This window comes from Canis lupus, chromosome 8 (assembly GCF_011100685.1).
Source record: "Canis lupus familiaris isolate Mischka breed German Shepherd chromosome 8, alternate assembly UU_Cfam_GSD_1.0, whole genome shotgun sequence".
Classification (NCBI taxonomy): Eukaryota; Metazoa; Chordata; class Mammalia; order Carnivora; family Canidae; genus Canis; species Canis lupus.
In genome coordinates, this window is record NC_049229.1 from 15,988,852 (window position 1) to 16,003,085 (window position 14,234).

At 35.6% G+C, this 14,234-nt stretch overlaps 1 protein-coding gene across 17 annotated transcripts in view; it reads left to right on the top strand.

Moving 5' to 3' along the window:
* The window catches only part of MIPOL1 (mirror-image polydactyly 1), a 328,218-nt gene that overhangs the window by 111,994 nt on the left and 201,990 nt on the right, over positions 1-14,234 (top strand). For all 17 annotated transcript variants that reach the window (XM_038544530.1, XM_038544537.1, XM_038544524.1 and 14 more), the window contains 2 exons: positions 686-719; positions 979-1,149. In XM_038544530.1, the coding sequence (XP_038400458.1) occupies positions 686-719; positions 979-1,149 (205 nt within the window). The remainder of the gene's footprint in view (positions 1-685; positions 720-978; positions 1,150-14,234) is intronic.

The following is a 14,234-nucleotide window of genomic DNA, read 5'->3' on the forward strand; positions in this document are numbered from 1 at the left end:
TCAGTTTACCAACATCAAAAAACATTTCAGTTAGCCCTATGACTCTTCTAAAACAAAAATGCATTCATGAAACAAGTTTAATTTCTTAGTCTTTAAATTGAATAATTCTATATATGTAACGAAAAAGAAAATAACATTAGTCAGCTAAAAATGTGGTCCAGTTTTGGCCAGCCTTTCTATATGGTGTATTTGTTTTAGCAAATAGCAGCTGGAGATTTTCAGTTCAAATTTAGTGGTCATTATTTATCTTTGCTTTTGAGGGAGCATAGTTAAACTTTGTAATAAAAATAGTTGCCTTGTTTTATTTGTGATGAAGTCCAAAAAACTGGAGGAAATACAGTTTTTGGTAAGAATTGAAAGTCCAGGAATAAATATAATGATGAGAAGTAGTGCTTCTATCACTAGGGAACTTTCCTCATCTAAGCACATATGAACAATTGATCCTTGTAGTCATATATAGCAGTAAACATTAATAACTTAACAGTCTGAAGTCAGTGCAGAAGATATGGAGCATTATTGAAAGATGGAGTCGAGCAGGTGGCACTTTAATATGTTCAGTGTCATGGTTGACTCTAAAGACTAGTCGAATGAAATTACTTGAGGTTCTAAAGATTTAAAAAGCGAACTCATTTTGCTGCACTAAGGAAATGCTACTGATCAGGCTTTCTGTGTCCCTTTTTTCTAGGCTAGAAAATATTAACCCTGAAGAAAATGACATGGTAAGCCATTCTCTGAGGAGATTTCTTGATGTCAGTCTTATATCTTAGAGGCTTAAGTTCAATTGAGTGGGTTTCAAGAACTAAGATGTGGGAAAAAGAAGAATTGACACACTAATAATGTACATCTTTGCTGCAATATGAAAATTCAATAACTTCACTCAGTCAATTTACAATTCACATGTGCCTATTAATTAAAACCCTATATTAAATAAAATATATTAAAACTTCATGTCTGACTAACATATAATGGTGTTGGTAGACATTACAGGAATTACTGAACAGAATAAACAATGCAGACACAGGAATAGCTATTCAGAGGAATGGAGCTGTAATTGTGGATAGAATCTACAAGACCAAGGAATGTAAAAAGAGAATAACTGCAGAAGAAATGAATGCAGTGATAGAAGAGCGGGATGCTGCTTTGTCTCAGGTAACTGCATGGATCCGTAAAAGCATTTTCCCCCATTTCTTTTCTATTAAAAAATGACTTTTCCCCCACATAGTCTTAATTCAAATTAGTTTTTAGCATATGATTAATAGCACAATGATTAGATATGGTAAAATAGTCACAAATTTTGTTAGACCATTCTTCAAATACATGCATCCTCATTTCTTAATAAAACTGTTAGGTTATTATAAAAATTTAGTTATATCCCAAAAAAAGAATTTAGTTATATTCTTTAAAGTAATCACTTTTATATGAGATATCTTACTTGAGTCGCAGTTTTGTGAGGGCTGAGATTATGTCTTTATTATTGTTTTATTCCCAGTGCCTAATTCAGTGCCTTTTAGTAAACATTGATAAATGAACCAAATTATTAGTGTATTCTCTTCTGAACAGTACTTACACCTTCCTGCTCTAACTGAATCCTGATTACTTCCCTGAGGATGCTGCTTCTACTGCAGTCCTCTCAAGTAGTGATTGTATTCCCTCCCACAGCACTAATACGAGTGGGCTAGAGGCTTGTTCCTCCGCATTAAGTGTTTTTACATCATTGTTCCTTTTTCCTCTCTAAACACTTCTAGCTTTGAAGCTCATGCATCAGATTGTACTACCCACTAGGCACTCCTGTTACAGTCCTATACACACTCCTGTGTTACTTCCCTTATTTCATGAAGATCTTAGGATCTATTTCACTGTTTCTTTAGCCTACTCTTGTGGTTTTGAATTATGAAAAACATAATTCTTGGTGATTTAAATATCTATACAGATGATTCTTCCACTCTTCTGGCCTCTCATCTTGAATTTCTCTCTCATCATCGCGTGTTCTGCTGTTGGTGTTCCACCCTATGGTCATATCCTATTCCTGACCAGCACTTATTATCTTTCCAGCACACTTAGCTCCAGAATTCTGACTTGCAAATTTTCAACTTCTCTGGCACCTATTTCTATTAATTTTACCACTTATTTACCTATTCCCTCAGGCCGTCCGATGTTCCCACATCCCTCTTCACCTAGCTTAGATTCCAGTTATCATCAATTTACATATAATATATCAGTTCTCTTGGCTTTTTGTCCTACTCACCAAGCAAAACTAAGCTTTATAAATTTAACTTTCTGCCTGTTCTGCACCTTCGCAGCTTTACATGGCAGAAGAATATCACACAGATTTGCCAGCTAACCCTTAAATTCATGACCAAAAAATAATAATAATAAAATAAAATAAAATAAAATAAAATAAAATAAAATAAAATAAAATAAAATAAAATATTCCTGACCATTGTCTTTAAGTAGGCCCATAGTGTTGCCCAGCATTTTTCTGGCCTTTTGTCAGTCCATTCAACTCTTCCCTTTAAAGGACTATTTTATCTCCCTACTTTCTCCTTAAATACCCAACCTCTCCTCTCCAATATAAAAAAGTACTTCTGTGGGCAACCCGGGTGGCTCAGCGGTTTAGCGCCGCCTTCACCCCAGGGCTGGATCCTGGAGACCCAGGATCGAGTCCCGCGTCAGGCTCCCTGCGTGGAGCCTGCTTTTCCCTCTGCCTGTGTCTCTGCCACTCTCTCTCCCTTTCTGTGTGTCTGTCAAGAATAAATAAATAAAATCTTTTTAAAAAAATATAAATAAATAAATAAATAAATAAATAAATAAATTAAATAAATAAATAAATGAATGAATGAATAAATAAATAAAAACCTCTGCTTTTCCCACACCATTTCATCCACCAGGCTACCTGCATTTGTACCCTTGTACTCTGCCTTTTGTATTGTATTTATTACTTAGTACACACCCTTGTTTAAGGACAACGAATTTCTGTATTAGTTCTTGTCTTTTCTTGCTTGCTTAACATGATCACTTAAATCATTTGCCCTTTTTCTCTCCTACTTCATAAAATGTTTCCTAGTAGTTTCTTTTATCTAAAATGCTTTACTGGGATCCCTGGGTGGTGCAGCGGTTTGGCGCCTGCCTTTGGCCCAGGGCGCGATCCTGGAAACCCGAGATCGAGTCCCGCGTCGGGCTCCCGGTACATGGAGCCTGCTTCTCCCTCTGCCTGTGTCTCTGCCTCTCTCTCTCTCTTTCTGTGTGTGACTATCATAAATAAATAAAAATTAAAAAAATAAAATAAAATAAAATGCTTTACTATCTCCCATGGAGGCTGGATAGAAGTTTTGGTAAGGCGTGGTATACTTGTAGCTCAGCCTGGTACTTTTGGTAAGGCTTCCCAAACAGCTGATACTCAGTAGGACCCGATTCCTGGCAAAGCTCATACTCTAGTGTTTATGACCTCAGCATTGTAAGACTGTGGAAAACTCCATTAGGCTTTTCAGTGTTAGGGCTTAGCTTTTTCATTTCAAGCCCTTACAGGTTTGGGATTTATCAAATGATTTGAGGCAGAAACAAGTCTCAAATCTCCAGTTTTTTTCACTTCAACCCTGTGCAACTCCCAAAAGCTTCAATGATTTCTCTGTGCTCCAGTATGAGCCCTCTGTGTAGTCAAAGCCTTCCCAGCCCCTTTCCCAGACCTGGAATCTTTAACCTAAGGGGCAAAATAATTGCTGCAGAACTGCAAACCACTCTCTTAAGAATCTTAGCCACTCAAGTCATTCTTGGACCTGTGGCCTTCTGAGATCTCTAAACTGGATTTTTAAATTTCTTGTTTTTTGGCTGGAGCACTGTTTTGCCACAAATGATTTCACCCTATCTGGATTTGGAGAACTGACATTTACCCTCAAGGTAGATTTGGAAAACGTCCAGAAATTTCGAAAATGAGCAACCTTTTTTACCATGTTGTGTCCTACCAGCAGTATGCAATCTTGAGTCATTCAGTATATAGTTGAAGAGATAACCAAAACTGTTTTTAGTGCTTGGAAACAATTATAGTGTGAACTCAAACATTTGATTTTTTTTAATTATTATTTTTCTTAGCAAAATAAACACATAGAGTATAATTAAATATTGACTTCTACCTATTCCTTCTTTTTCTCTTTCCTTTGCCCCCTGCCTTTACGTAAAGATAAAGAAATCAACTTTGGGCAATATTTTGTTTATAATTGGGCGTGTCTTTGTTTATAAATAGATATATCCATCATTGCAGTATATTTATATTTATCCATTAATATATTTATTATGTTTTATGAAGAAGTAGTGGTTTATTTTAATTATTTTAATGTGCATAGTTTTCAAGCTCTCTGGCCTAAATAGTATTCATTTTAATTTTTATGTCATAATCATTCTGAAAATGAACTTTTGAATTACTGTTTATAATTCTGAATGGAAACTTTTTTTCCTTAATTTTTTAAAATAAACTTTTTATTTTGGAACAGTTTTAGATTTGTAGGAATGTTTCAAAGGTAGTACAGTATGGAGTTCCCATATACCTTGGACCTAGTTTTGGTTTGCCCTGCTTTTGCCATTGCTCATTACTGTGGTAAGTTTGTCAAAATTAAGAAACCCACATTGGTAGATTACTGTTAACTCCAGACATTATTCAAATTTTACCAGTTTCTTATTAAAGTCCTGTTCAAGATTCAATCTAAAGTACCACATTTCATTTAGTTGTCAGATCTCTCCAGCCTCCTCTGGTCTGTAACAACTTAGTACTCCTTTTTTTTTTTTTTTTTTTTAATTAAGACCTTGATGGTTTTGAGGATATTTGCCAGATATTCTGTTGAATGTCTCTGATTTTGGATTTATCTGATGATTTTCTTATGATTAGGCTAAGATTTTGAGTTTTTGGAAAGAATTCCACAGAAATTTGACCTTCTTTTTATTTTATTTACTATTTCTTAAAGATTTTATTTATTTATTCATGAGAGAGAGAGAGACAGAGACACAGGCAGAGGGAGAAGCAGGCTCCATGCAGTCCCCAATGCAGGACTTGGTGCTAGGGCCCCAGGATCATGCCCTGATCTGAATGAAGGCAGATGCTCAATCGCTGAGCCACTAGGTGCCCCTGACCTTAATTTTAGAGCTGTTATTTGTCATCAGATAGTTTCTAATTATACTATATCATTTGTGTATGCCACGGTTACCTTAGTCCAATTCTTTGTAGCTATTAGAAATCTTTGGATTTAGTGAGGATTTTTTGATTTTGATATATTTGCTGATTTATTTTGTTTCTGAAATCAAGTTAAAATTTATTTACTTGAACCTGGCCTTGTTAAAATCTTATCTTTTTCTGATGAATCCTAATATTCTTTTTATTCAAATTCTTCTCTCATAGCTTTTCTATCTCAAGCTGAGAAATGAGCACCTTAAATCTTCTATAGGATGAATTAAAATTTTTGTAATTAGCATTTGTTTGATTAAAGAATTGTCTTACCAACGTCTTTCATTCTTTCTTATTATTTTTTGGCCCATTAATGCTTATATAGTTTATTTAAATTACAGAACTTGTTGGTATTATGGGATAATGCTAGGAACTTCCATTTCTTCACTAATTTTTCTGGGATCTTAAGTTTCATAGAACCCTAGAAGCTATCTAGTTAAACTACCCACAAAATTGAGGAATCTTATCCATGACTAATTTTCAACTTAGTTAAGTATCCATTTCCTCTTAGTGTTTTACTTTTGGTTCTTATATTGGCCTCAGAACATTGAGTGATAAATTATATTACATCAGATATATTTTAATGTTTACATAAGCAATAATGTCCTAATTCGTATAGCTAATCTTCGAGGCACTAGTGGATCCAGGCCAGATACCAGTAAGCAACAGAAGAATAAAACTGGTCTGATTGGCAATTCATTAGCTTTGAGACCTGTCTTTATTATAAGCTACAGTAATTCAGATAATCATTTGTATTAGTTTGGGTTCTCCAGGAAAATAGAACCAATAAGATATATATAAACAGATTTGCTATAAAGAATTGGCTCGGGCAGCCCCGGTGGCGCAGCGGTTTAGCGCCGCCTGCAGCCCAGGGCATGATCTGGAGACCCTGGATCGAGTCCCGCGTCGGGCTCTCTGCATGGAGCCTGCTCCTCCCTCTGCCTGTGTCTCTGCCTCTCTCTCTCTCTTTCTCTGCATCTCTATGAATAAATAAATAAAAAATCTTAAAAAAAAATTAAAAGAATTGGCTCATGTGTTTATAGAAGCTGAAGAGTTCAAGATCTTTGGTCAGTAAGCTAGCTACCTAGGAGAACTAATGGTATAGTCCAGTCTGAGTCTGAAGGCCTGAGAAAACAGAAGAACTGATGATATAAGTTCTAGTCCAAGTCCAAGTCTGAAAGTTAGAGAAGACCAATGTCTCAGTTTAAAGACAGAAGTAATTCTTACTCAATCTTTTATTCTGTTTAGGCCTCCAAATGGATTGAATGGGGCAGCCCACATTGGGGAGAGCAGTCCATTTTGTTCAGTGCACAGATTCACATGTAATTCCATCCAGAAATATCCACACAGACACACCCAGAAGTAATGTTTAATCAAATATCTTGACCCTGTTGCCTAGTCAAGTTTTCATATAAAATAACAATTATACCCTTCCTAGGAGTTATAGCTAAATTAGGCTAATTTTTGGTTTCCAAGAATAGGCATAAATATGGGCAGGGCCTAGTGACAGGAAGCTAGACCTCATTGGTACTTGTAGTTGGTAGGATAATATTGCAGAGATTTTCATTGATTGGAACCCAGCTGGTACCTGGTACATAGATGAGGGGCCCAGTCCTGAGAACTGAATAAATTAAGCATAGGTATGGAGGTTGGGAAATGGACTTTAGCCAGATGAGCCAGGGGCACTGATAAAATATATTCAAAACACCAAAGCAAGGAATTTGTCATAAAGACTTAGAGTATAGCAAGGATGAAGAATGAAAGTGGTAATTTCTCTATGTGCATGGGTGTTTGTAATCAGCTCCAGGCATAATGGATACTATGCTATGGATCTTGAACTTATTTCACTTTTACCTGCTGATAAGAATTGAATTTTGTGTTGCCAGGCTTGATCAAAGTTAGTTTATGAACTATATGAAAAGGAGCTTGCAAGGTAAAAACTTTTAGGGTTGGAGCATAAGGAGGCAAAAACAGATAGTAGTACTATTTTCTCTCTCCCAGATTAAACACTCAACATCCTTTGTCCTTTCCCTGGGCTTCCTTTTCTTTGTTGTCTTCTATCAAGGCTGAATTAGTGATCTGAACTTTTATAACCTGAGCATCATGTAGACAATCTTAACTCACCATTGTTTTTGGAAATGAGTCATTACAAATGTCTAAAATCAATAACAACTCTTTTAATTTGTCACCACTGTTTATTGTTTTTGTTGAAAATATTTCTAAAACATTTATGTGCCTCCTTTAATATACTTAACACACTTTTTTTTTACTTTTTTTTATCATCTAGTTACCTCATTTTTATCAAATGCTATAATGAAAAGTAAGATCTTGAAGTCCTTCAGTTCCAAAATTGACAAATATAAAAAGCATGGAGGGACTAAAGGGTAATCATTAGGATAATTAAAGAAACTTAGCTTATTGTTTCATTAGTGAGATTCCTTCTTCTCTATAGCCTGTAAGCTATTCGAAGCACTAAGCTACAGCTCCAGCAGAATGAAAAATAAACCAAATAAAAGGAAGACATGAATCAATCCAGTAATACAATGAAGAAAATTCTCGGGAGACAGCTGACCAATGTACAGAAAGTATAACTGGTCTCTTGTTTTATGACTCTTTCTGCCTTCCTATTAATAAGATACAATAAAAAATGGAGGCTCTAACTGTTAGGATAAATGAGGCAGAAGAAAGAATCAGTGATATAGAATACAAAATCATGGAGAATAAGGAAGCTGAGAAAAAGATAACTACTGGATCACGAGGGGAGAATTTGAGAGATAAGTGATACCATAAGGTGAAACAATATTAGAATAATTGGGATCCCAGAAGAAGAGGAATGAGAGAGGGGGGCAGAAGGTATATTGGAGCAAATTAGAGCAGACAGCTTCCCTAATCTGGGGAAGGAAACAGGCATCCAAGTTCAGGAGGCACAGAGCACCCCCCTCAAAATAAATAAAAATAGGTCCACATCCTCTTCTATCATAGTGAAACTTGTAAATCTCAGAGACAAAGAGAAAATCCTAAAAGCAGCTCAGGACAAGAGGTCCATAACTTACTAGGGTAGAAACATTAGACTGGCAGTAGACCTATCCACAGAGACCTGGCAGGCCAGAAAGGACTGGCGTAATATATTCAGGATGTTAAATGAGAAAAATATACAGCCAAGGATACTTTATCCACCTAGGATATCATTTAAAATAGAAGGAGAAAGCTTCCAGGACAAATAGAAACTAAAGAATTTATGATTATCAAACCAGAATTACAAGAAGTATTAAAAGGGATCCTTCAAGCGAAGAGACAGCTCAGAAGTAACACAGACCAGAGAGGAACAGAGACAATATACAGAAACCATGACTTTATAGATAATACAATGGCACTTAAATTCATATCTTTTAATAATTACTCTGAATGTAAATGAGATAAATGCCCCAATCAAAAGACATAGGGTATCAGATTGGATAAAAAAGCAAGATCCGTGATATACTGTCTACAAGAGACTCATTTTAGACCCAAATACATCTCCAGATTGAAAGTGGGAGGCTGGAGAATCATTTATCATGCTAATGGACATCAAAAGAAAGCTGAGGTGGCAATCTTTATATCAGACAAACTAGATCTTAAACCAAAGACTAGTAAGAGATGAGGAAGAACACTATATTGTTATTAAAGGGCCTATCCAACAAGAACATCTAACAATTGTAAATATTTATGCCCCTAACATGACTCTTTTTGTCTTCAGTTAAGCATGTTTCCCCCCTCACTGGAACATGCCTTCTCTCCTATTGTTGCTCACTTATCTATTTGAAGTAGACCACTACTTCAAAGCTAATTTAAATATTTCTTTCAGAAAGATTTTTCACATGTAGCAATATGATAAATATCTGCTTTGTGCCTACATCCCACTTTGTATCCTGTTAACAGTACTTGTCACACTGCATTATGCTGCTTTCTCTACCAGCATGAAGATAGAAACTATTTGTCTTTATATGTTTCTGTCATGGCTTTATCCTTAGGACAGTGCGGGCACCGCATGTGTGTTTGTTTAATTAATGAACTGATGAGCTATTTTAATACAGAACTAAAAGAATTTAGTGAAGTATTATTCATTCATCTACATTTTATTGCATACCTAGTATGTGCCATGTGTTGGGAACTCAGCAATTTCAAATAGAAGGTTCTTTCTTTTACAGGATTTATAATTTAGTATGTGAATATATAGGTAGTGAACAAACTAAAGAGTAAAATATTTTTCAGATAATAATGTGATGAAAATAAAAAGATAGTGGAGAGTGACTGCATTGGTAGTAAGATTGTTACTATAAATAGGTTGATCAAGACAGGCCTCTTTGTCAACATGAATAGTTGATTTCAGACTTGAAAGAGGAGGAAGATCTAGCCATGCAAAGAACCATGGAAAGAGTGTCCCATCAGAAAATAATAGGTCAGTAGTGCCCTGAGAGAGAACAGGTTTAGTGTGCTTAAGTCACTAATATGAACACACCAGACTTACATGTAATTGAGTACAATGAGCAAAGGAAAATAGTAGCAAGTGATGAGGTAGAGAGATAGGCAGCAGAGAAATCTACAAAGTCTTATAGGCCATGGTAAGGAGTATGAATTGTATCTAAATGCAGAAGATACTGAAAGAAAAAGGCTGTTGTAGTAGTCCATGCAAAAGATGAAAGTGATGATGGCACAGAGGAATAAGTGTGGATTTAGAGAGGTGGACAGTAGGGAATACTTCAGTAGTACAGTAAATAGAACTTGATGGCAGGTTGGTTTTGGACAGAAGGGAGTGGGAAGAATTAAAGCTGACTCCAATATATGGGGCTTAGAGACTGTAGATATTTGCTCCATTTATTATGATGGGCAAGTTTTGGGGAAGAGATCGACATATTTTCAAAGGGAAATTGCATTGTCTCAGAGATCTGAGATGATTCCTAAAACTCACATGGAGATATTGAGCAGGCATTTGACTCTTGCAGCCATCAGCATGTACATTAATTAAAGCTTTGGACTAGGTAAAACAGAGGAAAGACCATTGAGAAAGAACAGGGCCTGGGACCAAGCTCTGTGATGTGCCAACATTTAGCAGTTGGCCAGAGTAGAAGGGTCCCACTTAGGAGACTGGAAAGGATGGTGAATGAAGTCAGACACTAAAGACAGTGTAGTGCCAGAGAAGGCAAGAAAGTGCTTGCTAAAGATGAGAGTGTTCAGTTCCCTTGAATAGTGTTGAGAGCTTGAACAAAGTGAAGATGGAATGATTACTTGTAGATTTCATCACATGGAAGATGTCAAGGGCTTTGACAAGAGTATTGCCAGGACAGGGGCCACATTGGTGTAGTTTGAGGAGAGACTTGAAAGTCAGGAAGTGAAGACAGTGAAAGCACACAACTTCTTATCCCTGTAATGGAGATAGAGAAATTGGCAAAAGATGGAGAGTGGCTTATGGTTTATGGAAGGGTTTTCTTTTTTAATGGGAGATTCTAGAGCATGTAACTGGTTTGTTGATGTAAATGAACCAGGAAAGAAGAGTGATTTTAAGGGAGAGAAAAAAAATCATTGTATTAGGAAAGTAGTTAAGTAGATTGAGAGAAAATAGGGTCTAGAATATAAGTGGAAGAGTTGTCTTTTGCTAGGAACAGGGAAAGTGTTTTCATTGAAACAGAGGAATACAAAGAACTTGAATGCTTATACTGGCAAGTTGATAAGTTTGGGGGGCAGGGTGTCTTAAGTTAATTTAGATCGTCAGTATGATGGGTCAATGGATGCTGCTGAAGATATTATAAAGAGGGATAGATTGAAATAGCTATCTTGGTTTGTGAATGAACATAACTAGAGAAATGTAGGATGCCAGACAGAGCAAAATGCCCATTTGAGAATTAGGGTAATGAATTTAAAGTGGAACTTGTCTGGAAAGTTACATACTTTCTTCTAGCAATATTCAGATCTTGAATGCAGTATAGTTTTGTCAATATTTTCATTAAGTGTTGGAGTTTTAATGGGTAAGGGACCAGGAAGTCAATACGGTGATGCCTATGAACTGTCCTTACATAAAGAAGAAGGAGAGGAGTGAGGTAAGAACTGAGGAAACTGTAGTGTCACAGAAGGCAGGATCCTAGATTGCAAAAATCTGCTAAGTCCATGTGTTGGGATTCTTTGTTCATCATCTCAGAGTGCTTTAATGAGTTGTAGTCAAGAGAAAAAGAACCTTGAAATAAAGACTGAAGGTATTGCAATTAGTAGAGTCAATAGTATCAGATATTTTTCTGTGTCATTTTTATATGTATTAGGAAGTGGGGGGACTGAACATTGAATATTTTTAACACATAGCAAAACAGATCCAGAAGCAGTAAAAGTGAGGGAATCCATTTGAAGAAAATGTATAAATAATTTAGAAAATAGAAAGAATGTACTCATTTAAAATGGAGTCAGGAAGCCCTGAAGGGGGAGCTCTCACGTATTGCTACTTGCTGTAAGAAGCCTATCTCATATTTCCCAGTAGGAAGCAGCTTACTTTATGTACCCCAACCAGAGGAAGGAAGAATTTCTCCTTTTCCAGTAACAGCTCAGCCAGTGAGAACTCAGTGAAACAGCCCCTCCCAGCTTCCTCTTTTCCCGTATAAATCAAGCCCCTCTCCTCTGTTTCTGGGTTTGTCTGTGCTTTGCTGTAGTTTGCTTGTCCTGAATTACCATTCGTCTGCTATTTCTGAATAAACTCATTTTGCTGGTAAGATGATTGATTGATAGATAGATAGATAGATAGATAGATAGATAGATAGATAGATAGCAAGAAAGTCAGTCCAGGACAGACGAGAATAGGGCTGGGGCAACTCAACACAATCACTGAAAGACAAGAATTCAGAAGGGCCATATTGTATGGCCTTTATTGTATCCCATAGTCCAGAAGTCCACATTAGAACATTCCTGGCCTGGTTATGAATTTCTTCCTTGATACTCTGTGTGAGCAGAGGTCACTGTGAAAAGCAGACTGAGATTAGGGTGTGTAGCATAAACTAACAAATCCACTCGAAGAGCAAAACCAAAATCTCGGCCAGTGATGTAAGCATCAGAATAAACTTTCCACATTAACAAAGGAAAGGATAGCCTAGTTTCTTAAGCTCTCCATTATTAATGTTGCCTCACTTTGGATCCCTTCTGATTGGCATGGTGCCTAGCACATAATAGATGGAAAATAATGATTTGTTCAGTTACTAGAAGTTTGACAAGAAGCTCATCCTTGAAAAGAAAATAAATCATAACATTTAGGGTTATACTTTTCAGGAAAAGTAGGAAACGTGTTTAACATTCTTCATTATAGTGACTTTAAAATTTTAATTAATTTTTCCTGTCAGTTTAATTTTCTTCCCTGTCTTATCATATAATTATTTGCCTGTGCATGTTTTTTCTTTCTAGCCAATCTTGCTAAGGTATCTTATGTATATTTGATCTATTCCAATAAATTTTCTTAGTTCTTACTATAAAATTTTTACAAACTTTTTCAAGCTGTAGATAACTTTGGAAAGTATAGATAAACAAGAAGAAGGTAAAATTTGCTCATAAACTTATTTCCTAGAAGTAATCATTATCAGATTATCTTTTTTCTCAATTAATATCATATATTCTACCTGATAACCAGATTTTATCAGATAGTCTTATAACTTTATAATTGGATATATTAAAATTTGTCAAACTCATCTGCTATTTAGGTGAGTGTTTTTATTTTTTCTATTTTTTAATACTGTGAACATTTTTGTAGCTAAATTTTTGGTATATCGATGTTTATTTCCTTAGAGAAAAGTCCTAGAAATGGAAATACTGGATTAAAGAATATGAACATTTTAAAATAAGTATATATTTTCAAATTGCCTTCTTAGAGAAAATGTACCTAGAAATGTTATTTGAAGTTTCATTTAAAGAAGCTTTAAGTGAATAAAATGCTAAGGAATTTAAAATTTACTCTCTAAGCATTGTGTACCTCCTGAGGTTTAAATCCAAGGCTTAGGAGACAGTTGGAAATGTTATGATAATTCATGCAAGAGATAATGAGGGTTTAAACAAGAAAAATCAGAGAGTAATAGACACAAAAGCTGTGGAAGTAAAAGCGTGTGTTTTTAAATGTTTTTAATGGAGGTATAACTTACAGTAAAGTGCAAAAGTCTTAAGTGAGAGATTTGATTAATTTTTATGTACTATATACCCGTGAAAGCACTCAGATCAAAATACAGTACATTTGTAGTCCATGATTTCAAGCTATATTATAGAGCTACAGTTTATTAAAAGCAGTATGCTATTGGCATAAAAACAGACACATAGATCGTGATGGATCATCTCAGTAGAATAGAGAACCCAGAAATACACCAACACATATATGGTCAATTAAAGGAGCTAAGAATATATAATGCAGAGAAGACAGTGTCTTCAACAAATGAGTGGGGAAGACTAGGCAACCACATTGTAAAGAATGAAACTGAATTACTGATTGTACCATACATAAAAACTGACTCAAAGTGAATTAAAGCCTTTAATCTAAGACCTTTTGAAACCATAAAAGTCCTAGAAGAAAATATAGGCAGTAATGTCCTTGACATTGGTCTTGGTGATAAGTGTTTGGATCTGACTCCAAAAGCAAAGGAAACAAAAGCAAAAGTAAACAAGTGGGACTACATCAAACTGAAAAGCTTCTGCACAGCAAAGAAAATCATCAAAAGAATGAAAAGGCAGCCTACCAAATGAAATATTTGCAAACCACATATCTGATAAGGGATTAATATCCAAGATATGTAAAGAACTCATACAACTCAATAAGAGAAAGCCCAGTTCAGTTAAAAAACGAGCAGAGGATCTAAGTAGACATTTTCTCAAAGAAAACATATGAAGAAGATGGCCAACAGACACATGAAAAGATGCTCAACATCAGTAAACATCAGGGAAATAAAAATGAAATACAATGAGATATCACTTCACACTTGTTAAAATGGCTGTTATCAAAAAGACAAGAAACAAGTGTTGCCAAGAACGTGGAGAA